At 37.9% G+C, this 25,909-nt stretch overlaps 1 protein-coding gene across 1 annotated transcript in view; it reads right to left on the bottom strand.

Moving 5' to 3' along the window:
- The window catches only part of SRD5A2 (steroid 5 alpha-reductase 2), a 65,740-nt gene that overhangs the window by 13,929 nt on the left and 25,902 nt on the right, over positions 1-25,909 (bottom strand). Inside the window, exon 2 of the mRNA XM_044660976.1 lies at positions 1,310-1,473. Within this exon, the coding sequence (XP_044516911.1) occupies positions 1,310-1,473 (164 nt within the window). The remainder of the gene's footprint in view (positions 1-1,309; positions 1,474-25,909) is intronic.

The following is a 25,909-nucleotide window of genomic DNA, read 5'->3' as shown; positions in this document are numbered from 1 at the left end:
GAAGGAAGAAAGAAAGGAAGGAAGGAAGGAAGGAAGGAAGGAAGGAAGGAAGGAAGGAAGGAAGGAAGGATGGGAGGGAGGATGGGAGGGAGGATGGGAGGAAGGAAGGAAGGGAAGGAGAGGGGAAGAGGAGAAGGGAGAGGAAAGGAGGAGAAGATAGGAGAGGGGAAGGGAGGAGAGGAGAGGAAAGGAGAGCAAAGGAAAGGAGAGGAGAGGAAAGGAGAATAGAAGAGAAGGGGAGGGGAAGAGAGGGAAGAGGAGAGGAAGAGAAGGGGAGTGGAGGGGAGGGGAGGAGAGAAGAGTTGGAGAGGGGAGGGAAGGCCAAAAGTGTTCAATCCTTATGCTGCTGATACATTTCTCCATTTGGAGAATCTGGGGTACCTATTTCTTTGATTGGCTGCTTTGAGGGAACTAGGGGAGTGTTCAAAAAGCACTAACCAATCATGATTCACAAAGGGAAAGGAAAGAGTATGTATTACATACAAGTATGTGTGAATATATGTATGTATATGTATATATGCACACATATACATGCATATGTTTATGTATACATAATTATATGTGGATGTTATATGTGCATAATATGTTATATAGAGATATTTCTATAGATATATCCTTATATCTATAGGTACAATATCTATGGGTACAATAATATATTTAGAGATATAATTAATAAAACAAAATATATGGAGAAATCTATGTAAAAATGTTATAGATTTATCTATAACAGACAAACAACTATCTATCTTCTTATCTATATGTTTCTATATGATATCTCTGTAATATAGAGATAGCTATCTATATATCTACATAATAGCTATAATAGCTATCTATATATAAACAATTATTATATGGATATAACTACATAAATTTATAGATAGAACTTCCCCACTTGCAGCTATTGTGTATCTAAAAAAGATAGATAGATAGACAGACTGACAGAGATAGATAGATAAATAGAGAGAGAGAGAGAGAGAGAGATGAATGGACAGATAGATACTTTGGACAGATACTGCAAATAGCTTGGATTTATATAATTGAATACCAGGAGAAGATGAGAAGCTGGGTTGATTTTGAGAAATGAGAAAGTCCTTTTTTCCAGGCCAGCTTCTCTCAAAACAGAGCCTGATCTTTTTAACAGCTGTGTTCTTCTGGAGTCATATGGTTATGTGTCATGGAACACTTAAGAATTAAAAAGCTAGGGAACTCAGAAGGTAATGGGCTATTGGTGTACAGTGGCCATGAGCAAGAAAAAACACATGACAAATAATGAATTACAAAGGGGATTTGTAGTAAAGTCTGTAATTACCTGAAGTAAATCGGACATCAGTGAACCATTCATCAGGGTATTCAGCACAGTAAATTAAATAGTATCCTTGGAGGAAGCCATTCAGAGTACAGAAGATAAGGGCATGAAAAAGTATTGTGAGTGGAAAGGGACTTCCTCTGGTGAGAAAGGCATAAATGAATGTCCTAGGGAAATTTAAAAAGAAAAGCAAAAATAAGTCATAAAAACAATAACCTCCCCCCCAAAATAGTCAAAGCAACTAAAGTTTCAAATGCCATTTTCTACATGAAATCTTCCCTGATGCAGAAATAATCTTTTCATCAAACAAGATAATATATGTAACAAGTTTTTCAAGTTCCAATTTATGGTTATTTAGTCATTTCAGTCATGTCTGACTTTTTGTGACTCTATTTGAGTTTTTCCTCAGCAGAGCTACTGGAGTGGTTTGCCAATTCCTTCTCCAGCTCATTTTGCAGATGAAGAATCTGAGTCTTCCTGACTCCAAGCCCAGTACTCTTTCGTCTGTACCACCTAGCTGTCCCTCTCAAAGCCTAAAGTGCTACATAAATGTTAGCTATCTTTTTCTACTCTCTCAATGTTTGATGGTTCTCAGGAATTTGTTATATTATAATTTATCATCTGAAGATCTGTGTATGGGTCTCATAGATTACAAACCAATGGAAGGTAGATTTTTTTTAAATCTTTGTGTCTTCTCCAAAGATTAGCAGAGTGTGTTACACATATATATCTCTATAAATAGAATGTAACTCAGTTGTGTCAGTTTCCCTCCTATAAAGTCTTTCCTAGATAGGCACATTAATACTCTGCAGGTGAAGCTATGAATAAATCATACCCTTCTGGAAAAGAATTCAGGATTATTCTAAAAAGGTAACTCCAACATCCATACCTTTTGACCCAGAGATCCCATGGCTAAGCATAGACCTCAAAGGGTTCAAAGATTAAAAGATACTTTATATATCAAAATATCTGTGGCAGAACTGCTAGTAATAACAAAAAGCTGTAAATAAAACAGGTGTGCATTGACTAGGAGACTAGCTCAACAAATGATGGTATCTGAACATAATAGATTAATATTACTACACTATAAAAAAAACAATGGATATGAATGAATAAAGAAGCCTGGAAATTCTTGTATGAAGTGTTACAAAGGGGAGTAAGTACAACCAGGAAAACAATCAACAAAATGAGTACAACACCACAAATAGAAAGTCAAGCATGCTGATGAACAAACTTGGCCCCAAAGAAGAGATAGAAGAATGTTCCCTCCCTTCTCTACAGAAATGGAAGTCTATGGATGGGGAACACAGCATAGAATAATTGATGCATTGATCAGTTTGGGGGAACATTTTAAATAACCTTTCTTAGTTATAAGAGATAGCTCTTTGGGTGGAAGAGAAGGAGAAGAGAATATATTCAGAAATGAAGGTGATGTGAGTAAACAAAAGATTGATAAAATGATCGGTGTAAAGACAAAAGTAAATAACACTTTCTGGAAAATGAAGAAAAATAACAATAACTCACAAAGGCAAACCCTTTTAGATCTCACGCAGTCTAAAACTTCCCATTTACGTGGTGTTTTACACATCTTACAAAGTACTTTCCTGAGACAAAGTATGATGAGGAAATGGAGGTGAAATGATTTCAATCTTAATTGTACAATCAGGAATAACTAGAGAAAGTCTTTGAAAGCCAGTGAATGAAAGCCAGATGGGAAACCTGATTGGCTATAAGATTTTCTTACACCCTCAAGGTCTTACTTAAAAGCTGAAAGTTGGCTGGAGTCATGGAGGGTTAGCAAGTAACTCAACAAACAGGAGAACAATGTTTCAGTAAATTCCTGAAGATGAACTGCCTTGGAGAAAAGAGAAATGGCCTTGGCTCCAGCCTCAGCATGGATATCCTTCTGTCACCACTCCTTTGCCCAGAGGAAGACCTTACAACCTTTGAAGGACCTCAAGGATGTTGAACTTCCCATCTTCTCATTAACATCTTACCTTCATTCACCTGAGGTAGCAACAGAAGGCAGCATATTCTTCAGGAACCAAGGACAAACTGGTCACATTCGCCATGCACAAGGAGAACTTCTTGAATACTCCACAAATGGGAAGAAAGCTCTTATAATGACCAGGAGCTGTGTTACCCCTTTAACATTTGTGATCTCTAAATACAAGCTCATTTTCTCCTGGATTCTTTATGAATTTATGGGAGGATATATCAAAGACTTTTGGGAGAATATTTTCTACCAGAAACCAGCAATCTATAGACCACAGGCCAAATTCAGCCTGCCACCCATTTTTTATGGCTCCCAAAATAAAAATGCCTTAACTCTTCTTTCAAAAACAGAAAGTGGGTTCAAATCTAGCCTCAAAAACTTGGGAGCTTTGTGACCCCAAGTGACCTAATCCTGTTTGCCTCAGTTTCCTTATCTGTAAAATAAACTGGAGACGGAAATGGGAAAATATTCCAGTATCTTAGCCAAGAAAAATCCTAAATGAGATCACAAAGAGTCAAACATGACTGAAATGACAACAACAATAACAACATGTGCTAGGCATTGGAAATATAAAGACAAAAATGAAACAGTCCCTACTCCTATGGACACAATTTAAGTAAATACAAAGTCATTGATAGACGTACTGGCAGTTGGAGAGATAGATATCAAGGAGGATCTCATGGAAAAGATGTCACTTCAGTTGAGCTTGCAAGGAATGCAGGGATTCTTATTAGTAAAGGTAGGGAGAGTCTATTCCAGACATGGGGGACAGTCTGAACAAAGGCAAGAAGACAGGAGATGGCTTGTCATGTGTAAGGAAAAAGGCCCATTTCGTAGGTTGGAGCCAGGTTGTAAAAAGCTCTGAATGCCAAATAAATAGATTTATGTACTAGCCTAAAGCCACTGGAGATCATGTGCTATATAGTAGAAAGAATGCTGAACTTAGAGGACTTGAGTTCAGCTCCTACGTCTGCCGCTTATTGCATAAGTGTGACCTTGGGCAAATACCTTTATCTCTCTAGGTCTCAATTTCCTCATCTGTAAAATGTTAAGGGACTAGAATATCCCAAAGGTCCCTTCTAACTTTAGATCTCTGATCCTATGGCAATGTTAAAGAGAAGGAGAAAAAGAGGCACAGAGAACAATTAGGTGGTGATGTCCAGAGCAGTGCTGAGGTCCTGAAGTAGGAAGATAACCATGTGAGAAGATAGAAAGGGATGGATGTGAAAGGTATCACCGAGGTAAAATTATCAAGTTGGTAACTATTAGGTAGGGTGAAAGAGAGTAAGAAATACTATATAAAGAAATACGAGGGAGGGCAGCTAGGTAGCTTAGTAGATTGAGAGCCAGGCCTAGAGATAGGAGGTCCTGGGTTCAAATTTGGCCTCTGGCACTTCCTAGCTATGTCACCCTGGGCAAGTCACTTAACTTTGCCTAACCCTTAACTCTCTTCTGTCTTGATTCTAAGATAGAAGGTGGGGGAGGGGAGAGAGAGAGAGAGAGAGAGAGAGAGAGAGAGAGAGAGAGAGAGAGACAAGAAGGAAAAAATATCAACTATTATTATGAACTTGATGAAGGGCATTCAGTGAGGTTTTTTCAAGCCAGAATTCAAACCCATGTCTTCTGATTCCAAGTCCAGAACTCTTCCCACCATTAAGTGTCCTCCCAATGGAGACAGGCAGATAATTACGGCTTTAAATGGAGCCTGTGGTCATAGGCATCAGCTGAGCAGCAAGTGAAGAGGCTTCAAAGAAAATTGTAAACTCAAATTGGGAGGACAACAGAGCTTTAGAATGACCTATAAAATGAGAGAATTCTGCAGAGATTAGAGAATTGTCTGGCTACATTTATATTCCTGTTTTCTTTGTGATTCTTGCTGTAACTGAGCTTTTATATCTTCGGTTCTATTGCAATTAAAGTTACAGATAATCCAAAAAGGAGTAGAGAGGTAAATAGGATCGGGGGGGGGGGGGGAGGGGGAAGCACCGCACAAGTTTCCTGCAACATATCACTGGCAAAAATCTGGGCAGGAGAAGCAGCTTAGAAGAAATCATCAGAGAGATGATCACAGGAAAATAAAATTGGCCTCATGAGGGAAAGGATTGACAGATAGATGGCCCCTCACCTCCACTGTATCCACATAATATAAAAAGAATTTGAAGATTCCCATTTAGTTGTACAGACCCACCATGAAAAACATCAACACAAATCACACATGATGAGACGGTCATAAGATCACATGCCAAGAGTCCAATCCCCTCGTTTTGCTGATGGGGAAATAGGAGCCCAGAGAGTTTAAGTAAGTTGCCCAGGGTCACACAGGCAATAAATATTAGAGGCAGAATTTGTCGTTGGTTCTCTGGCTCTAGAATTACCAGTGTTCTTTCTGATGTATGGTGATATAGCATTCTACACCATTAAGAGGAAATAACTGTATCAGAGATATCACAAATCGATTAAATTAATCAGCAAGAATTGGTTAAACAGAGACTATATACCAAGAACTGTGGAGGCATTAGGGGATATATATACAAAAAATATATAGTTCCTGCTCACAAGGAGCTTATACATTCAATTAAGAGAAACAGTGTGTACATATCTGGTATATACAAAATAGATACCAAATAATAAAATAGATACCAAATATATTTGAAATGAATATAAAAACTTGTGCAAAATAATAAGCTTTATAAGTAAATGAAAATATTTTGTTACTTTGATGTTGAGCCATGCTCAAAGCCTTTCTGGTTTGGGAAGTCCTTTCAAAACTCATTATACTTGAAGGTGACCTCGCCTTCCTTCAAAGGGCAAAAGCTCCTCCAAGTACCAGCCTGGCCAAGTGCAGCAAAGTGTGTTTTCCAGAAAGTTCACACCATAAGATGATTCACTTTTAATCAGCACAGCTTATGATACTATCATCTAAGTTTTAACACGTTTGCATCTATGATGGGAATGTAACAGGACCCAGTCAAGGTGAGCACATACACATTTGTTGAACCTTCTTCAAGATATGAGTAGTAGAACACCCTATTCTCCACTTCAGGTATTCCCATGATTATTTCTTGCCTCCCTATTGTGTTTCAAAGAGAGTTTTTTGACTGCTTCCAAGTCAGAACCAAGTTTACATACAAAATGTCACCATGACTTTTTTCTATACCCATCTGTGTTCAAATTAGGAACATAAAATGCTTTAAACTTCTAGTTGGAGAAATCTCTCACCTACATGGCTCCTATATCATGTCTGGCCCTCTCTTGTATTCTTACATGCCTTAGGTGATGGAGTATTAGAGTCAGAATAACCTTGTAAGTTTCAGAAGGCCAAAAGAGATAGCAGTCCATACCAGTCAAGTCTTGTGCAGAACTGTAGCCCAAAGAAGTGATCTGTGGGATCCAGCCCAGCACTTAATAAAAATGAGAGAAACATTTGGCATCCTTCAGGCAAAGTAGCCGTTTATCTATTATCTATATTGCACTGAGAAATGAAACTGGTGGGGTAATGTCTTTGTGTCAAATGCTTTAACATTTGCGCCATCTCTCCACCAGAAGCAAAGTGGTAGAGGAGAGAGTATGAACCCAGGGTCAGAAGGAGGTGTACAAACTTCTGTCCTGCTCTGTCTTCTCAGTAAAAAGTCCATTGTTAAAGCTAATTGATGTTCATTGGTTAAATGATATTGGGGTACTAATCAATAGTATCATTGTTCCTGAGAATTTATTTGGGGGCACTGATTAAACAAGATTGAAGAGAAAATTGGCAATGGATATCAAAGAGAATAAACCTGATCAGGAATTCAAGCTAATAGCATGAGGCAAAACAGACCTAGTCATTCAAGGGGGATGCTAAAACCCAGAAAGAGAAATGTAATCAGCCTTGCTTTCTCTAGGGACTCAACTTGACAGTGCAAAAGAATTGGGATAAGAACTCCAATCTTTATAAAGACTACTGGAGGGCTAATATTGATGAAATCTTGGATCTTTGAAGTCCAGAAGTGTCTATATAACTAGGGACAAAGTTAGCTAAACTCAATAAATTTTGATTTTCTGTAGGTTGGATCTTTCTCAATCATAAACCCAAGCTGCTGAGGAGAAAGCAGATTGTGGATTCAACATAGCCAAACCCAACATGATCCTTACCTAATAGGAGCTATGTCAACTAAATGCTACATGATGATACTTAGGGCTTAATGGTTCTGAAAAAATTATTTTTATGGTGCCACCAAGTAGATCAACTGGCCAGCTACACATAAAAATTCTGTCTTGTGAACTGGCATCATGGCAATTTGTCAAGCCAGATTGGTGAAAGTTGTCCAATCCTACTGCTTTAGACGATTGATTGGGTCTACCAAGAAGCAATCCAACCCAGTTTGTAAGAAAACTAAAACACCAAATCTACTGTGCTGTGCTGTTGTGGGATATTGTCTTGTTGTTTTCTGGTCATCTCAACCCACCCCTAGAGAAAAAAAGAAAAGTTAGTTGAGTTAACTAGTAAGTCCTAACCATAAAACTTAAGTGCATTATCAGAAATAGAACACAACTCAGACTACTTAGAAGAGACCCAAGGCCTTTTCCAGAATGAGAAACTTCAGGACTCCTGCTTGCACCCAGCAACACACTACACACTATACACACTTGAATTGCTAGAGATGATTCAAGGAATCTAGAGAATGAAATAACATAGCAAAGTACAGATAATTCATAACTTTGAAAGAGCTTTTTCCCTCTTTGACTTTACAGTTCTTATAACTAGTGACTGCCATTAAACGATTATCATGGCATTGGATCTGTTATTTTTCAGACAACAGGACATGGGAACACTGATATAACTTTCTAAGAATACTCAGCTATTTCTGGGAATATTGATAACACAAAAGCCTGGAGCATCATTTCCCAATGGTTTCTCATAACACAAGGAGAAAGGCAGAGCTGACAGAAGACAATCTTATGCAGCATTCCCAAGACTTAATGCCAAGAAGGCCCCTTCAGATCTTATGCAATTTCAAAACTACATGTAATAAACTGCTTATAAAAGACAACACTGACAGATCCTGGCTCCGATACTGCGTCTATTCATGTAACGTAAAGAGAAGAATTTAGGCACTAATCTATGAAAGAAATCCAAGAGATGAGTAAGAGATATGTTTACATTATATGGCCATCTCAAGGGGGAAAATTGGGAGGAAAACATGAATTATTCAGACATCTGCTCCAATTGTTCACTTTGGTTTCTGCATATAGAGACAGCATGCCTTGACTCTGTAAAGTGGTCCTAAATAGCATACTTACCTGTCTAGCAAACCCATTTACTATTTGCAAGGAAGGATGAATAAACAAGCATTTATTAAGTGCCAACCATGTATCAGGTAATGAGGATACAAAGATAAAAATAAAACAACCTTGGTCTTCAAGGATCACATCAGAACAGAAAAAAAAAGAAGACTGAATTTGGAACTGGATAATCTAGAACCTAATTACTGCCCTATCAGACCTGGGACAAGTCACTTAAATTTTCTAGGCCTCTGATTTCTCATCTTTAAAATGAATAGGGGGGATGAGATTCTGTCCAAGTTCCCTTCTCCCTTTTAATCTGCAATCCTCTATTGCAGATATCCAGTATGAGAAAATGTGCAGCCATAATTTCCTCATTAATTTTGGAAGAAGCAAAATAATAACCAGTAAGAATCCATTATCTAAAGAGCCCAGATAGTAATCCTGAAGAGAGTAAATGCAAAAGAAGAATAAAAGTAATCTCTCTTTCCATATTTATACTCTCTTTCCATATTTATAGATGACCTTTTAGCAAGGGGCTCCCAAAGCCTCAAAACACACATGCTCTTGTGTATACCAAGATGAATGAAAAGCATCTCTATTAATACTAAATATCTCTTGAGCACCAAAAATGAATACCACAGCAGACAAAATCAGAGAGCAACCCTAACCTGTGGGCTGGGGGAAAAAATCTAAGGCAAAGAGAGTATAATGATGATGCAGGAGATGGGTTACTTGCTTATGCTCTCTGCCTCTGTACAGCTAAATTATCCCACTCGAGGGCATACAAAAAGGATAGAACTTTCTCTGTATTCCTGGATCCCAGCATCTCCCACTTCTTCTTCTCTTCCAGGAGTGTCCTTTTTTCTCATTCATGTGCACACAGAGAGCAAGGCCAAGAGAGAAAAGTTTAATGTACTCATAACTTTACCAAATGATAAAGAATCAGGCCTAATTCTAGTTATTTGGATTTGGACACAACTCTCTTGCAGAAAGCATTAATGATTTGTGTTTTAAAAAGCATTCAGAAATCTCATTCAGATTGGGAGAGTGAAGTTACTCTCCACCCCTCTCCTCAAATCCCCCAGACCAAGTGATAAAATCACAGAAAGGACAGAAATAATGAGATGTTAATGTGTGAAATAAAGTGTAAGATTCATTTGTACCCCTCTTATCCCTTTATGAAGTGTGAAGAAATGGTAGAGTTGGGAGAGTAGTTTGCCTTTGGCTGGCAAGGGATAGCCAATGCCTGTTGGTGGTCTTAAAAAAATTTTAAAGCTAATTTGCCAGCTTTAAGAGACAGTAGAATTGGCTCTCTGGGGTGTGATCCATGGCAACGGAGAATCATAAAATAAGGCAAGCCCTGGCAGTCAGGAGTTGAACTACATAGAAGAACAAGCCTGGAGCATTCAGATGAATGATCCATGCAACAGAGGTGCATATCTCAAAGAGAAGCCTTATGAGACTACCACGAAAAAAGGGCCCTGCATTACCCAAGTTTCCTTGGTCACATCTATTGCCTAATGCATCACTCCAAGTTTGCACCCATTCTTCCCACTGATCTCATATATCTTTATGGGAGAGTTTACCCCAGGTTTATGGGGAGGATATTTTATAGATACTGTTTTTATGATGCCATATTAGTAAATATTTTTGCTTTGAGCTAATTGTGTCTATTGGTTGATTATTAAAGATAAGCACACTGATAAGAGACTTGTAAGTCATTGTTTAAATTATAGCAAATTATAAAACGTGGTCCCACAGAGTACTTTGAACCTGTGAGTAGCCACCTGCCATGGAACAAATCTGCAAACTGATGACTAATGATTTGGGAAAGTAGCCGAGAATTCATTTGCCAGCTACTCCTCCCTTTAATTCTTATATTTCGTTGTGACTTGTAATAAAGACTTCTACTCTACCTTTTCCCCATAGTTAAAATATCATGTTCATCATCTTCTTATCTCCATACAATTTCTCCAGCTCCTCTTTTCCTGTTTCATTTCATGGGTCCTCTCCTTGCTCCTGTCACTTGAGCTACTCCTACCCTGACTATGATCTAGGCCCCTCTTGCACATATGGAGGAAGGATAACTCACAATATTTATTTTATTTCACTACAATTTTTGGCCTGGACCTATGGTTTCAATTTTATAGGGAACTGCCAGAAAAAAAAAAAAAAGAAAAGAAAAAAAATGTACCAATGCAGAACAAAACCCACTCTGAAACTCAGTGACTTCAAAAGTTGCCTGGCGAAGGAGAAGTTTCAAGTCACTGACCCTGACTCACATGGACAGTATATCTTTAATCCAAGTCTTGTGGACTCCAAGACTATTTGTCTAGCCACTATGCCCCAATGTCCCTTTTCTTCATGAGGATAGCTACATTTTCACCCCATTTTTTGTCTGTTCATTCCATGTGCATTTATTAAACATCTCCTGTGTATTCAACAAATTATGTAAAGTTCTGGGGATACAAAGGCAAGTCACCCTCTAGGCTTCTATTTCACTTTTATTAAAAGATTCTGAATACTCAATAATTCTACTTAAACCAAAATAAATGTAGGTCCATCCTCTCCCACTGAGACATAATTGCCCATTTTGGTGAATAAAAGCATTCTTCCCCAAAGAACTACACTCTAATTTTTAAATCAGACAATAGTCTATAATTTTAATTAATTTGCAGAAATATAAACTAGGTATTACTGAATTTGGGTTTCATTATTAGAGCCAAGTGACTGAGAGTAATCTGTGGGAGGCCAGAAGTGAGATAAAGAGCAAAGAGGATAAGGTATTTCCCTCTAGATTCACAGTTAGATCTCAAGCTTTTTGTCCTGGAACTTTTTCACTTTTTTTTTAAACCCTTACTTTCTGTCTTAAAATCAATACTAAGTATTGGTTCTAAGGCAGAAGAGTAGTAAAGACTAGTAAATGATAGTTAAGTGACTTGCCCAGGATAACACAGCTAGAAAATGTCTGAGACCAAATTTGAACCCAGGCCCTGCTGTCTCTAAGCCTGGCTCTTTCTCTATACTCTGAGACATCTATCTGCCTGTACTCTTTTATACTTTAAAAAATTGTTGAGGATACCCAAATAGCCTTTGTTTACATGATCTATAAATACAGATATATATGTATATCAAAATTTACTATATTAGAAGTTAAAACTGATACATTTCTAAATATAGATCTATTAATAATTTAATTATGAATCTATTACATGTTAATATAAATAACATTTTTATAGAAAAAACTATTTTCAAAAAATAGAAGAGTGGCATTAATTTATATATTCTTTTCAAATCTCTTTAATGTCTAGTTTAACAAGACAGATAGATTCTCATGCCTGACTCTGCATTCAATCTGTTGGGATATGTTATTTTGGTCGAACTATATAAAGGAAATCTGGCTTCGCCCTGATACATGGTTAGAAAAGAGAAGAGTTTTTTTTAATGGGCAAATAATATCTTAGTAATATCATAAAATAGTTTTGGTTCTGAAATCCCCTTGGAAAGGTCTCAGAGACATCTAGAAATTCTTGGACCATACTTTGAGATCTTCTGCTCTAGACAGATTATCTGAAGTACAGGAGCAGGCTCTCAGGGGGTGGCCCTCTAGATAGAAAAGGTGATATCACCTTGTAAAGGGTGATAGGAAAAGCCCTTCTCAAGAAGGCTACTCAGTTCTAATAGAGTCTTTAATGTCATGAAGACCACCACTCTCCCTATGTATTGTTATAAAATTTTAAGTGCAGTGAAAGTTTGAGTGTACATTTAGACCAAAAGTGCTTTATTATGTAAGCACAGAACATATTCTAGTCTTGGCCCAAGGCAATACCAGTTCATTTGACAAAATAAACCAAACTAGTATGGACGTAATAATTAGTTATGGATTGAATTTCTAATTTTTTATCATTATTTCTTCAAAATTACCATTGACTTCTGAACTAACAATTCTGATGATCTTTTCTTCAATTCTCATCCTTCCCAAACTCTCTACAACAGGGTTGTAGAATATTCCTTCTCTTCTAGGCTTTCGTTTTCTTTCTCCTTGTAGGACTAAGTCTTCTCAGCCTCCTTTGCTATCTCCATATATACTTTTACTTAGTGATATCAGTTCCCATTATTTTATCTTCTCCATTCTTATTACTCCAAATCTGTATAACCAGATTTTTTCTAAGCTCCAGTTATACATCATAAACTGGATGTCCCATACACGACTCGAATGCAATATATCCAAATAGGAACTCACAGTTTTCAACCCCTAAATCTATCCTCCTTCTGAACTTCTATATTTCTGTCAAGGACACTCCCTTCAGTCCCATCTTCCAGATTCACATTGGCATCACACTCAATTCCTTACTCTCTCTCATAATACATATCTAAGAAGATGCCAGATCTTGTCCTTCTACCTTTATCTGTCTCATAACTGGCCCTTTCTGATTTCACACACAGCCATAACCTTAGTTCAGATCCTCATCACCTTTCACCTATATTAATGAAATAAACTCCTAATTCACTTCCATTCCCCAAGTCTCTTCCCACTTTAATACATCCTCCATGTAGCAGTCAATGTTGATTTTCCTTAGGAGCAAATCTGATCATTCATAGCTTAATTATTCCCTCTTGCCTCCACAATTAAAAATGATGTATTGTTTAGAATTTAAAGCCAAACTTTGCTTTAAAATTTTGCTCACAACCTTCTTTTCTAATTTTTTCACTGAGTCTCAGTTTCCTCATCTACAAAAAAAGACAATAAGCTCAAATTATGTGATAGATACAAAGGCAAAGTGCCATAAAAATTTAAGGCTTTATCACTATTTTATTATTTTTGGAGTTGTTACAGAACATCATCATTATTACTAGATATCCTGCAAACAGTGGTCCACTGAAATGAGCTTTCTTACTATTCTTCACACCTCTCATTTCTTTTCTCCCTCCTTATCTTGTAGTCTCTGATATCCTTCAAGATTCTGCTCAAGCATCACTTTCTGTAACAAGTCCTGGCCCCAACAGCTGCTCAATGCCTTCCTAGCCAAAACTGTTTTGTATCTGCTTTGTATGTGTATTATTTATATTTCTTCGTGTACATGTTGTTTCCCTTTTAGACTATAAGCTCATTGAGGACAGGAACAATTTTATTTTTTTTAAATCCTTACCTTCCATTTTTCACATGAAGAAATCAAAACTATTGATAACCACATGAAAAAGTGTTCTAAATCTCTCATAATTAGAGAAATGCAAATCAAAACAACTCTGAGGTACCACCTCACATTTAGCAAATTGGCCAATATGGCAGCAAAGGAAAGTGATAAATGTTGGAGGGAATGTGGCAAAATTGGGACACTAATACACTGCTGGTGGAGTTGTGAATTAGTCCAATGATTCTGGAAGGCAATTTGGAATTATGCACAAAGGACTTTAAAAGACTGCTTGCCCTTTGATCCATCCATACCACTGCTATGTTTGTACCCCAAAGAGATAATAAGGAAAAAGACTTGTACAAAGATATTCATAGCCACACTCTTTGTGGTGGCAAAAAAACTGGAAAATGAGGGGGTGTCCCTGGATTGGGGAATGGCTGAACAAATTGTGGTATCTGATGGTGATGGAATACTATTGTGCTAAAAGGAATGATGAACTGGAGGAATTCCATGTGAACTGGAATGACCTCCAGGAATTTATGCAGTGTGAAAGGAGCAGAACCAGGAGAAGATCGTACACAGAGACAGATACACTGTGGTAAAATCTAATGTAATGGACTTCTCTACTAGCAGCAAAGCAATGATCCAGGACAATCTAGAGGAACTTATGAGAAAGGACACTATCCACATCCAGAGAAAGAACTGTGGGAGTAGAAACACAGAAGAAAAACATATGATCAATTATAAGGTTTGACGGGGATATGATCAGAGTTTTAGCATTAAAAAATCACTCTACTGCAAATATGAATAGCATGGAAATAGGTTTTGGACAATGATACATGAATAACCCTGTGGAATTGCTTGTCAGTACAGGGAGAGGGAAAGGAAGGGGGGGAGGAATCATGAATCATGTAAGAAATGGGAAAATATTCTAAATTTTTAAAAATTAAAAAAAAATAAAACCCTTACCTTCCAACTTAGAATCAATACTGAGTATTGTTCCTAGACAGAAAAACGGTAAGGGCTAGGCAAGTGAGGTTAAGTGACTTGCCAGGGTGACACAGCTAGGAAGTATCTGATGCCAGATTTGAATCCAGGACCTCCCATCTCCAGACCTAGCTCTCAATACACTGAGCCACCTAGCTATCCTTGAACAATTCTATTTTTAACCTTTATATCCCATTGTTTAGTATAGTGCCAGTCATATAGTATGTGTTTATTGAGTTATTGATTGATTAGAATTCTTTCCTTCCTTCCAGACAACTTAAGCAACTTAATCTTCTACAGAAGTCTTTCATGCCCTCCCTCCCTAGAAGCTAATGCTACCTCCCCAAACAATTTTGTATTTACTTTGAATATATTCTCGATATGTGTGTGCATTACACACACACACACACACACACACACACACACACACACACACATCCAGAATATATTCATTTCACTTTTGTCTTTACATTTCTAACACATAGCATGGTACCTCAAAAATGATTGACAATAAATGCTTTTCAATTTATTGATAAATATAGCTAGAGGCAACTAGATGGCACTGTGGATGGAGTGATGGACCTGGAGCCAGGAAGACTCCTCTTCCAGGGTTCATGTCTGGCCTGAGCCACTTAATAGCTATGTGATTCCTGGGCAAGTCACTTAAGCCTGTTTGCCTCAGTTTCCTCATCTGTTAAATGAGTTGGAAAAGGAAATAGCGATCTATTCCAGTCTCTTTGCCAAGAAAACCCACAGATGGGGTCAGGAAGAGTCAGACAAATTTAATAACAACAAAATAGCCAGTCTCAAGCAAATGGATAGGGAGGAAACAAATCTCTAGAAAGGGTTTACAAGAGAAAAGGAAGAAGGAGAAAAGTCAAGGGCTCTTTCTGGCTTGAAAGGTTGAGATATAATGTCATTTACTAATTGTGTGACTTTAAGCAAGTCACAATTTTGTCCGACCTCAGATTTCTTTTCTTTAAAACTTTTAAGAGAGGCATCTAGGTAGCACAGTGAATAGAATGTTAGGTTTGCAGTTATAAGGACCTGGGTTCAAATATGACCTCAAATATTTCCTAGCTGTGTGACCCTCAGCAAGTCACTTAACCCTAATTACCTAGCCTTTGCTGCTCTTCTGACTTAGAACTGATACTAAGAATGAAGCTAAGGGTTTAAAAAAAAACAAAACATGGTCAATAAACTCTCCCCTGCCCAACTGAGATTTATCAAGAGGTTTGAATTAAGTAATAGGTATGAAAGCAAATTTAAGACATTGTCATTATTCTTTTCCTTATTGTCATAGTTCTTATCATTCTTCTTCAACATGCCATAGTAGACAGAGAGACAATGTTACAGTCAGGAAGACCTGGGTTCAAGTTCTGCCCATGACTTGTGGCTATAAGTTACAGGATAATCATAGGGTTAGCAATAGAGGGGACCTGAAGTCATGAAATACAACCACCCTATTTTATAGCTAAGGAATCGGAAGCTCACAGAGGTATAGTTAGTATTAAATGTCCCAGACAGGACTCAAACTCAAGTCTTCTGGACTTTATTCTTACTTACATCACCACTTCTGCTGTTGCTGCTGCTGCTACTTATAAGTGCTGTTCTGGGAAACTATAACCTTATCTGATACAACCCCTATGAAGAGATAGAAGCAGCAGGGTTTCCCTAAGGATCTGCCTCAAGGCTTTTCTCCAGTCAAGCAAGACCTGCCATCTTTCTTCCCCTTCCTTGGACATGGAAAGTCCCATGGGAATGGTGAGGATGACTAGATTTATCCCCAAGTTAAACTTTCTCACTTCCTCCATCCATTCTCCTGGCAAATTATTGAGTCACAAGGCTTTGCTTCTTCTCTGCAATAAAAGATTTCACTTTTATGGTTTTGGGACAGTGATGTCAGTTTCCTGAGGCCCTCGGGGATGAGAATTTTAGAATCTGTAATTTGTCATGTCTCAAAATGATGACTTTATTAGCTTACACATAGAATCCAAATCACCTCTGTTCACCCCTCTCTTGTGTGCAGACCCATACAACCAAGCCATCAGTCAATGGTCTCCTCTGCAAACTGAACGCCAGGAAAGTCCACAAAGGCCTGTCCCTTGCCTAAGTATTTTACAAAGCCTGAAATTCTACCATTTGAGATTAATACCTTTGGCAAATCATTGCCCTCTCCAACCAGGACTTATTAAAAAGTAAATATTCCCAAAAAAGGATACTGATATTTGAATCCCTGATGCCTTAAAGCAAACAAACTAATCAGGTAATAGAGAAAAGCCTCAAATCATCACTGTTATAGCTAGCATTTATATAGGACTTGAAGGTTTTACAAGTGCTTTACAAATGTTAACTCATTTGATCTCAATAACCCCAGGAAGTAGTGTGCTGTTATTATCATTTTACAACTGAGGAAGCTGAGGCATCCTGAGGTAGCATCTAGTCTTTGAGGGACTGTCACTGTGAAAGAAGAATATTTCAGCTTAGAATTAGAGGGCAAAACAAATATCAGTGAGTGAAAGGTGACAAAGAAGCAAGTTTAAGCTTGTTATCAGGAAAAATTCTCCAATAATTCTTATTATTCATTCATCTGACTCTTTCTGATCCCATTTGGTGCTTTCTTGGCAGAGACTTAGGAATAGTTTGCTATTTCCTTCTTCCGATCATTTTACATATAAGGAAACTGAGGCAAATAGAATTGTTACTTGCCCAGGTCATACAACAATTAGCACTCTCCAAAAGTGGAATGAACTATCTCAGGAGGTAGTGCTCCTCAACAGAAGTCTCCTAGCAGAGATAAGATGATCATTTCTCTGGTCTATTATAAAGGAGATCCTGGTTCAGATATAGCCTGGACTAGATCACAGAATCACAAAATTTGACAGTTAGAAGAAATCTCCACTGCCTTCTCATTTGACCCATACATGAAACGGCCATAGGCAAATGAAGTCACCCAGATTCTGCTTGAAGAGCTAATAGGACCACAGAATCCATCTCCTCTTTTGGTGGCCCATTCCACTTTGAGACAGCTCAAATTCTAAGGAATCTTTTCCTCACATGGAACTCAAATTGGCCTCTTTTCAACTCTCACCCACATTCCTGGTTCTTCCCTCTGGGGCCAAACAAAAGGATTCTAATCTTCCCTCCATAAAACAGTCCTTCATATTCTTTGAAGGCAGTCATCACATGAGCTCTGAGTCTTCTCTTCTCCAGGCTAAGCATGCTGCATTCTTTCAATACATTCTCACATGACATGGACTAAAAGCCCCTCACTGTCTTGGTTACCTTCCTCTAGAGAGTCTCCAAATTATCAACACACTTTTTAAACCCTGGAGCCCAGAACTCCATGATTCTGAGGTTCTAAACAAAGATTCCTTTTTTCCCCTTTCTATGTATGATAGTATATAGCAGCTGAAGTCCAAAAAGGCTGCATAGCTGAGAGGAAGGAATAGCTGAGAGAGGTCTGACCATGAGAAGGAAGATGGGGTGCCACCAGTAGGTTTGTTTCCCAAAGAGATTAGACTTAAGGGGAAAGAAATGCCTATACAAAATTACTTATAGCAACTCTTTTTGTGGTGTCAAAGAACTGGAAACTAAAGCGATGTCCATCAATAGGGGAACGGCCGAACAAGTTGTTGTATATGCTTATAATGGAATATTATTGTGCCGTAAGAAATGACAAGCAAGTCGATCACCAAAAATACTCAGGAAAGACTTTAAAAAGTGATGCAAAGTGAAGTGAGCAGAACCAGAAGAATGTTGTACATTTAACAACAAGTAGAAGTAACAACAAAGATGTATGCTGATCAGCTGTGAATGGTAACTATTATCAAGAAGGTAAGGATCCAGGACAACCCCTAGGGATTCATGTTGAAAAAAAAAAAAAAAAGGATATCTATTGCCAAAGAAAGAATAGATGGAATCCAAACACAAATGGAAACATAGCATTCTTCACTTTATTTCCTCTATGAATTCTCCACTAGTGTAAGCAATATGTCTTATTTTACAACTTGATGAATATGGAAATATCTATTATATAATAATTTATGTACAACCTAGATTATATTACCTGCCTTCTTAAGGAGGAGTAGAAGGTAGAAAGAGAACATGAATTGGAAAATGTCAGAAAATGAATATTAAAAATTATATTGACTTGTAATATGGGAGAAAAGGATTTTTAAAAAAAATTTTAAGGAAGAAAAAAGAGAGGAAAAAAGGAAAGGGGATAGACACACAAAGACAGGATTCACTTGCCTTGACTTTGGCTCTATCTGTGCAAAGGAAGCATCCAAAACAGCCTAAAGGCAAAAGTCCCATCTCATAAAGAGTGTAGGATGAAGACTAGTTGTTTGATACAGTTAAAATATTAATAGTTACTTCTTGTAGAAAGGGGCAGCAGACATTGTGGAAGAGGCAGACACAGAGAATAAATTCTCCCAAGTGTGACATAGTACTGTTGAATAATTGATTCCTGCTCAAAACAAGTGGTTATGTCAATGAGTGACCAAAGGTTGAATAGGAAGATAAAGAAGTTGGAAGGTCTGAGAAAGGATAGAGCCAAGTATCTCATAAAAGTTTTTACTCTCTTATTCCAACCCAGTAGTTCTTCCACCAGAAGCCTCTGATACATTCAAAAGTTTAAAGCTTTTCAGAACACAGTCCATTTAACCCCAGCTCCTATTCCTGATTCAGGATTCCTTCATCTCAAGCATAAGTGAGCTTAGAGATCATTAAGAAGTCTCTAAATATACAGTATTACATCAGAGCTAAATAAATATCAGTTTGAGCAGCCATATTAGAAGAGATAATGGAAATTGACAATCCAAATTCAAATTAAGGGAGAAAACTTCATTTTACAAATTTTATATAGGCCAACTAATATTAAACTAACCTTCTGCAAATATAAATGCTGTTGCTAAATGTTATCAAGCCTGGAAAGTTCAAGCAATATTAATTCTATGACTTCGGTGTCAATCAAAATAAGTGCAAACTATGTTAATTCACCACATGTGCATATGGATATAAATTTGGAGGGGCACAAACTTTCTTCACTGATTATAGCTCCTAGAACTTTCTAGTCTTAGAGAGTTACCTATAATGCAAAAAAAGTTGACTTTTATTACATTCATATCTGTGCAAAACAACATAGGTCTGGGCATCAGTGTCAGTACCAGGAATTCCCAGAAAGAATATGGTAAATCACAAAGTCCTGAGAACTTGTTTGTCCCAAAATAGCTGAAAGTCACCCTAAAGAGAGCTATAGTGATTCATTCATTGACTGATACCAAATTTGGAAATGAAATTAATGAAGTGAATGCTATTTAGAAAGTGCTTTAAGTTTGAGCCCGCTAGAGTAAGCCTCCAGGTGTTGGAGAATAACACTGTAACATCTCTTCTGGCCACATTTTCGAAGTAAGAAGGCAGCTGAATGGTACAGTGGATAGAATGTTGAAGTGGATGGTAGGAAGACCTGGGATCAAAACTTGCCTCAGTCACTTACTACCTCTGTGACCCTCAGCAAATCCCTCTTAGCTTCTTTAAGTCTCAGTTATTTCATCTGTGAAAATGGAAATGTCTATTTACATCACAGGATTTTGAGGGTCACATGCAAACCTCAAATCATTATATAAATGCCAGCTATAAGATAAATATTCCTTTATTTTAAAAAAAACTAGTTAATGTTAATTGGTTCAATGAAACTGTTAATTGCTGGCAGCTAAAATTGGAAAACACACTAGATGAGGGGTTCAAATGAGAAATACCCTAATTTTTTCAGGGATACTTCCTAAGGAGAGATATAGCTTTGTTCTGGTGTCCAAATCATGAGTGTAAGTTGTGATAAGGATTTCCAAAGTCAATATTGGTTACATATGTTTGACATGATAGATACATGGGAGGCAACTTTGAAAAGTGGACAAGAAACTGTCCTCAGATCAAAAAAGGTTTAGGTTCAGATTGGGTCTCTGGCCTCTTTCAGCTCTATGACCATTATCAGCAAATAACGTAATTTCTCAGTGTCCCAGGCAACTCTCTCTGACTTTAAGATGCAGAAAAGTGCTGACCGACATCAAAAGAGGAAATTATCCATGAGGACTTCCCCACACTCATGAAGTCATAGATCCAGTCAAACCTATCAATTTGCATTTTCACCTACAATGATTACTTATGCTCTACTAGTTGCATAAATGATATGCAAGCACTCAAATAGATTTTATTTCATCAGTTTAGATATGCCTTTCAATGATCCAGATTTCATCTATAAAATAAAAATTGGCAGCTGATCCCTATAGACCTTTTGAGCTCTAAATCTTATAATCCAATGAAATTGGTTCTTTCCTGAATTTCCAAGACTGGTTGACTATGTCAACTGAAATATTTCAAATTGCAGGAATATTTATCTAGCATCATGGTACTGGAAAGGCCATTAGGTCATTAAGTTCAAGATAAGAGGGTTGAAATAGGTGACCTGTAATATCTCCTCAGCTCTGGATCCTATAATCCTAAAAGATTTACATTCCCTAGATCAGGGGCTGGCAACCTTTTTGGCCGTGAGAGCCATAAACGCCACATTTTTTAAAATGTAATTTCGTGAAAGCCATAGAGTGCTCACAGTGTGTGCTCCTATAACAGCACGCGCTCCTGTAACAGCACCTGAAAAAAAAATTGACTTTATGGCTCCTGCAGAAAGAGCCATATCTGGCCCTCAAAAGAGCCAGATATGGCTCGAGGGCCATACATTGCCGACCCCTGGCCTAGATCCTTTGGTTGCCTTGTTAGGTTGGTGAAATGGTACTCCCTCCCCATATAGGTATACCTAATCCTATCCTATGCAGTCATCAAGCAGTATAGTCATTTATTCATGCACAACCCCAATCCTGGTTTTTAGCATATGGGTACAATTCCATTTATTCTGCAATCCAATGAGACACTGGTCTCTTTCCTATCCCTCACATAAGAAACTCCATCTACCTCTTCTGAGTATTTTCTGTCCCCCATTATCCTCATCTATGTCTCCAGGCTTCCCTGACTCCCTTAAAATTTCTTTTAAAATTCTACCCACAAGGATACTTTCCTATTCCCTCATAATACCACTACGTTCCCTCTATTGATTATATCAGTCTAACCTGTATATATATAGATATATATATTATATATATGTATATGATATACATATATATGTATAACAGGAGTTCAGCATAGTAGCTGGAACATAGTAGGCAACTAAGAAACTTTTATTGATCAAGCTGTTGACTAAATAAAACAAACATTTATTGAACTCCTGCTATAAACCAGCAAATCTGCAAGTTGCATATATAGAAACCAAAAACAAAATAGGATCCTCCCTCAAGAAGCTTATAGTCTACTTGGGTAGGGGAGGACACGTACTTAGATAAGTCATCTCAAAAATACAGAATAAATGTAAAGTTGTATTAGAGGAAGGAAATGAGCTTTTATATTAAGTATCTACTACGTTCAAAGCACTTTACAAATATCTAATTTGGTCTTCACAATGACCCTAAGAGGTAGGCACTATTATGATCCCCATTTTACAGTTGGGGAAACTGAGGCAGATATCAGGTAAGTGATTTGACCAGTCACACAACCAATAAGTATCTGAGGCCAAATTTGAACCGGTGTTCCTGACACCAGGTCCAGGTCCCAAGCCACTATTCCACTAAGTATTACATGAGCCATGAGCACTAATAGCTGAAGAAAGAGAAAGAAACAGAACAGTTCAAAGCAATAAGTATGTAGAAAGGGATATGATTTGGTCCGTGATACTTCTAAATCCATATGATTATAAGTATAGTTGGAAGGGATCTTGGAAGCCATAGTCCAATATCATCTTTCTGCAGATAAAGAGACTGGAGCCCTTTTAACTTAATAAAAATTTTCTTAAAAAAAAAAATCTAGAGACTGGAGGTCCTAGGTTCAAATCTGGCCTCAGACACTTCCCAGCTGTGTAACCCTGGGCAAGTCACTTAAACCCCATTGCCTAGCCCTTAGCACTCTTTTGTACACAGTATTGACTCCAAGATGGAAGGTAAGGGTTTAAAAAAAAGAAGAAAAAATTAAGTGACTTGCTAAGAATCACACAAGAAAATGGCCAAAGACAAGATTCAAACTCAGGCCAATCATCTGATTATGTACACCTGTGCTACACAGCTTCCCTTCTGATCCTGTTTCAGCAATGAGAGCAGATCTAGATTATCTCCAAAGTATCTTCCAATACGGAGATTCTAGAATTTTCATGTTGCATCCAGGTGCCCAAACATTTTGGCAGGGAAAGCAAATAATTCTCCATAAGTATGCTGATGAGGAGTCAGAAGAGGTGAACTGGGGGAAGAGGAGTTTTATCTGATCTATTTTTGGTCCTCTAGAGTATGTATTCCCCTAACAGTTTAGAGGAAATAAAATCAGATGCATAGTGATTATTGTGGGTACCTGCAGAGAATGTAAGTAGGCTCAAAGTCAGTCTATTGGGGCCAAAAGTCCAGATTGGTCAAGTGTAAAAATGGCAGGCTCCACACCATTGTAAGTTGGATGTATTTCAGTGGCATCTGGAACCAATTCAGAAGAGGCCCCCATCCAGTCATTGTTATGGCAACAAGCCAGGCTGAAAAACCATAAAAGGTCTACCATGTCATTAACACTCACAGTTGGGTAACTCGGGGGACTTAAGCAACCAGAACAAAATGGTCCTTGAATATAAAGCAAACCAAGTCCTTAAGAACATATAGACTGCAGTTCAACAACAGAATAAATATTATTGAGTTAAAATCACCCATTTTTCCCATCCTCTCTCCATCCTCACTGCTACCCTGTTTCCTCATTCCAGAATTTAATGTTATTCTGACCAGTTCTTGTGCCAAGATGGATCTCCTAATCCCTAGTCACCTCTGGTCTGGAGAACTGAAGTATTCTGGAGACATGGCTTTGGCTCTAGAGCTGACAATGGATCGGTCTTGGTAACCAAAACTACCTAAAGGTAACCAAAATTTCATTCCATCAACAAACTATGTGCCGTGTTGATGATAACAAATCCAAAGAATGAAACACTTTCTACTCTTTAGGGCCTTGCATTCTAATAGGAAATTTCCTTATCTTGTTAGAATTGGCCCAGAATCCTTGGGCTCTCTGAGCAGTAAGTGGTCCAGGAATGGTTCTGACTTTCTGGTGCTCCTCTGGGCCACACAGACCCTCCCCACTCTCCCACCCCAAATTCAGACCTAGTCTGAAATGAGTAAAGGGACCTGACCAGCTCGACAAGCAAGACATTTAATTAATTCCATGATGTCTGCTTCCAGTCTGTGAAGTGGGTGAAATAGCCAGTTGCTCTGTTTTGAAGCAGCTGTTAATTCCAGGACTAAGAACTCTGGTATATGAATAGTGAATTTCAGCCAGATTGCCCCTCCCATGAAATAAAATTTGCCTATATTCTGCCTTTGTCACCTGCCTGAAAAATATGCCAAGGAACACCTGTGAAAATCCTAGTGGAATAGCTACTGGTGCTGTTGATTTGGGGGACAATTTTCTGCCTAAACCTCCTAAATGATTTCATTTCTATTGGAAAGCTAGTCTGGTTTTTACTGGAAACCTGTCTTTTGTAGGAGAGGGAAAGGAAAGGAAGTTTCAAGAACTAACAAGGATGGCTACTGACAGAAATAGATTCTTTGGTGGTAAATCTCAATTCGTTATTTGGAGGAAAGCAAATTGGTTGTCCCATTACATTTGAGAGTTTTAGAAACAGCTATTAAAGCAGAAAGGAGTTCAGGAGTAACATACCAAGTGAAGATCCCCCCGATATCTTCTTGTATAACCCTTTCTGCCACAAATAGCTCTGTCCCAGTTCAGAATTGTGGTCAATTTGCCATCACTTCATCAATTTGGGAATTCAAGGCCATATTATTTCTTTAGAAACACTATCCCAAAAAAACTGGGTCACTGCCACAAACTATACTTTTCCAGGTAAGGGAGGCATAAGTGATAAATTATCACATGATCCAAAGTGTTTGCTAGAATACTGTAACTATTAGTATCTTTAAACTCCTTTCAATGGATCTGTGATCTCTTCAGTGAGGGTATTCCCTCCTTCAGTGAAAAACAGAGCAAACTGTGGATCCTCTCGAAGACCATCTATTCCAACTTCTATAGTTCTAGAAACTAGAAAGATTTTCCTAGCATCAAGCCTAAATTTAACTGCTTCCAACAGGCTTCCATTGCTCCTACTTCTGCCTCCCACCCACCCTTGGGCCAAGCAAAATAAGTCTAATGGCAGCCCTCATGTACCCCTAAAGTCTTCTCCAGACTAAATAATCCATTACATTCAAATGACCCTCATATAGCATGATGTCAAGGGCCTTTACCATCCTGGTTAGTCTCCTCTATGCACACTCTAGCTATTATATTTACACAATTTTGTAATTGAGAAGTTCATCTTTGAGTCAAAATAGAAAATTTTACATTTTTCAACTAAATTTCATTTCATTGGATTTTTTTCTTTAAAAAAAAGCCCTTATCTTCAGCCTTAGAATCATTTCTTCCAAGGCAGAAGAGTGCTGAGGTTTAGGCAATGGGGATTAAGTGACTTGCCCAAGGTCACACAGCTGGGAAGTGTCTGAGGCCATATTTGAACCCAGCACCTCCCATTTCTAGGCCTGTCTATCAATCCACTAAGGCACCTAGTTGCCCCCTATCTCATTAGATTTAGCTCAACATTCTACCTTTTGAGATCTTTGAATCTTTACTGTCATATAATGTGTTATCTATCTCTCCTAGATACATATCACCTACAATTTTCATAAGCATTTGACCTATACTTTTATCCAAGTCATTGATAAAACTGCTAAGAGCCAGATCCATGAGATATCTCACTGAAAATCTCCTCTTAATTGGACATCAAGCCACTGATGGCCACTCTTTGGTTTTGCCTAATCAACCAGTTTTAAATATTTCTATTATCATCTAGCTGTCAATTCTCTATCTTGTCCACAAGGATACCATGAAAGGCTTTGTCAGATGCTTAAATCTAAGTAAACTATATCTTTTTCTGGCTTAGTAATTTAGTCATCTGGTCAAAATAGAAAATGAGGTTAGTGGTTCTGCCAAGAACTGTCAGGACCTGTTCTTACAAGTGCCATGCTGACTCTGTGATAACTGCTTCCATTTCTAGACATTCACCAGCCATCTCCACAATATATTATAGAGTTATAAGAAATG

This window comes from Gracilinanus agilis, chromosome 2, assembly GCF_016433145.1.
Source record: "Gracilinanus agilis isolate LMUSP501 chromosome 2, AgileGrace, whole genome shotgun sequence".
Lineage (NCBI taxonomy): Eukaryota > Metazoa > Chordata > Mammalia > Didelphimorphia > Didelphidae > Gracilinanus > Gracilinanus agilis.
This window is presented reverse-complemented; position numbering and strand designations above follow the sequence as displayed.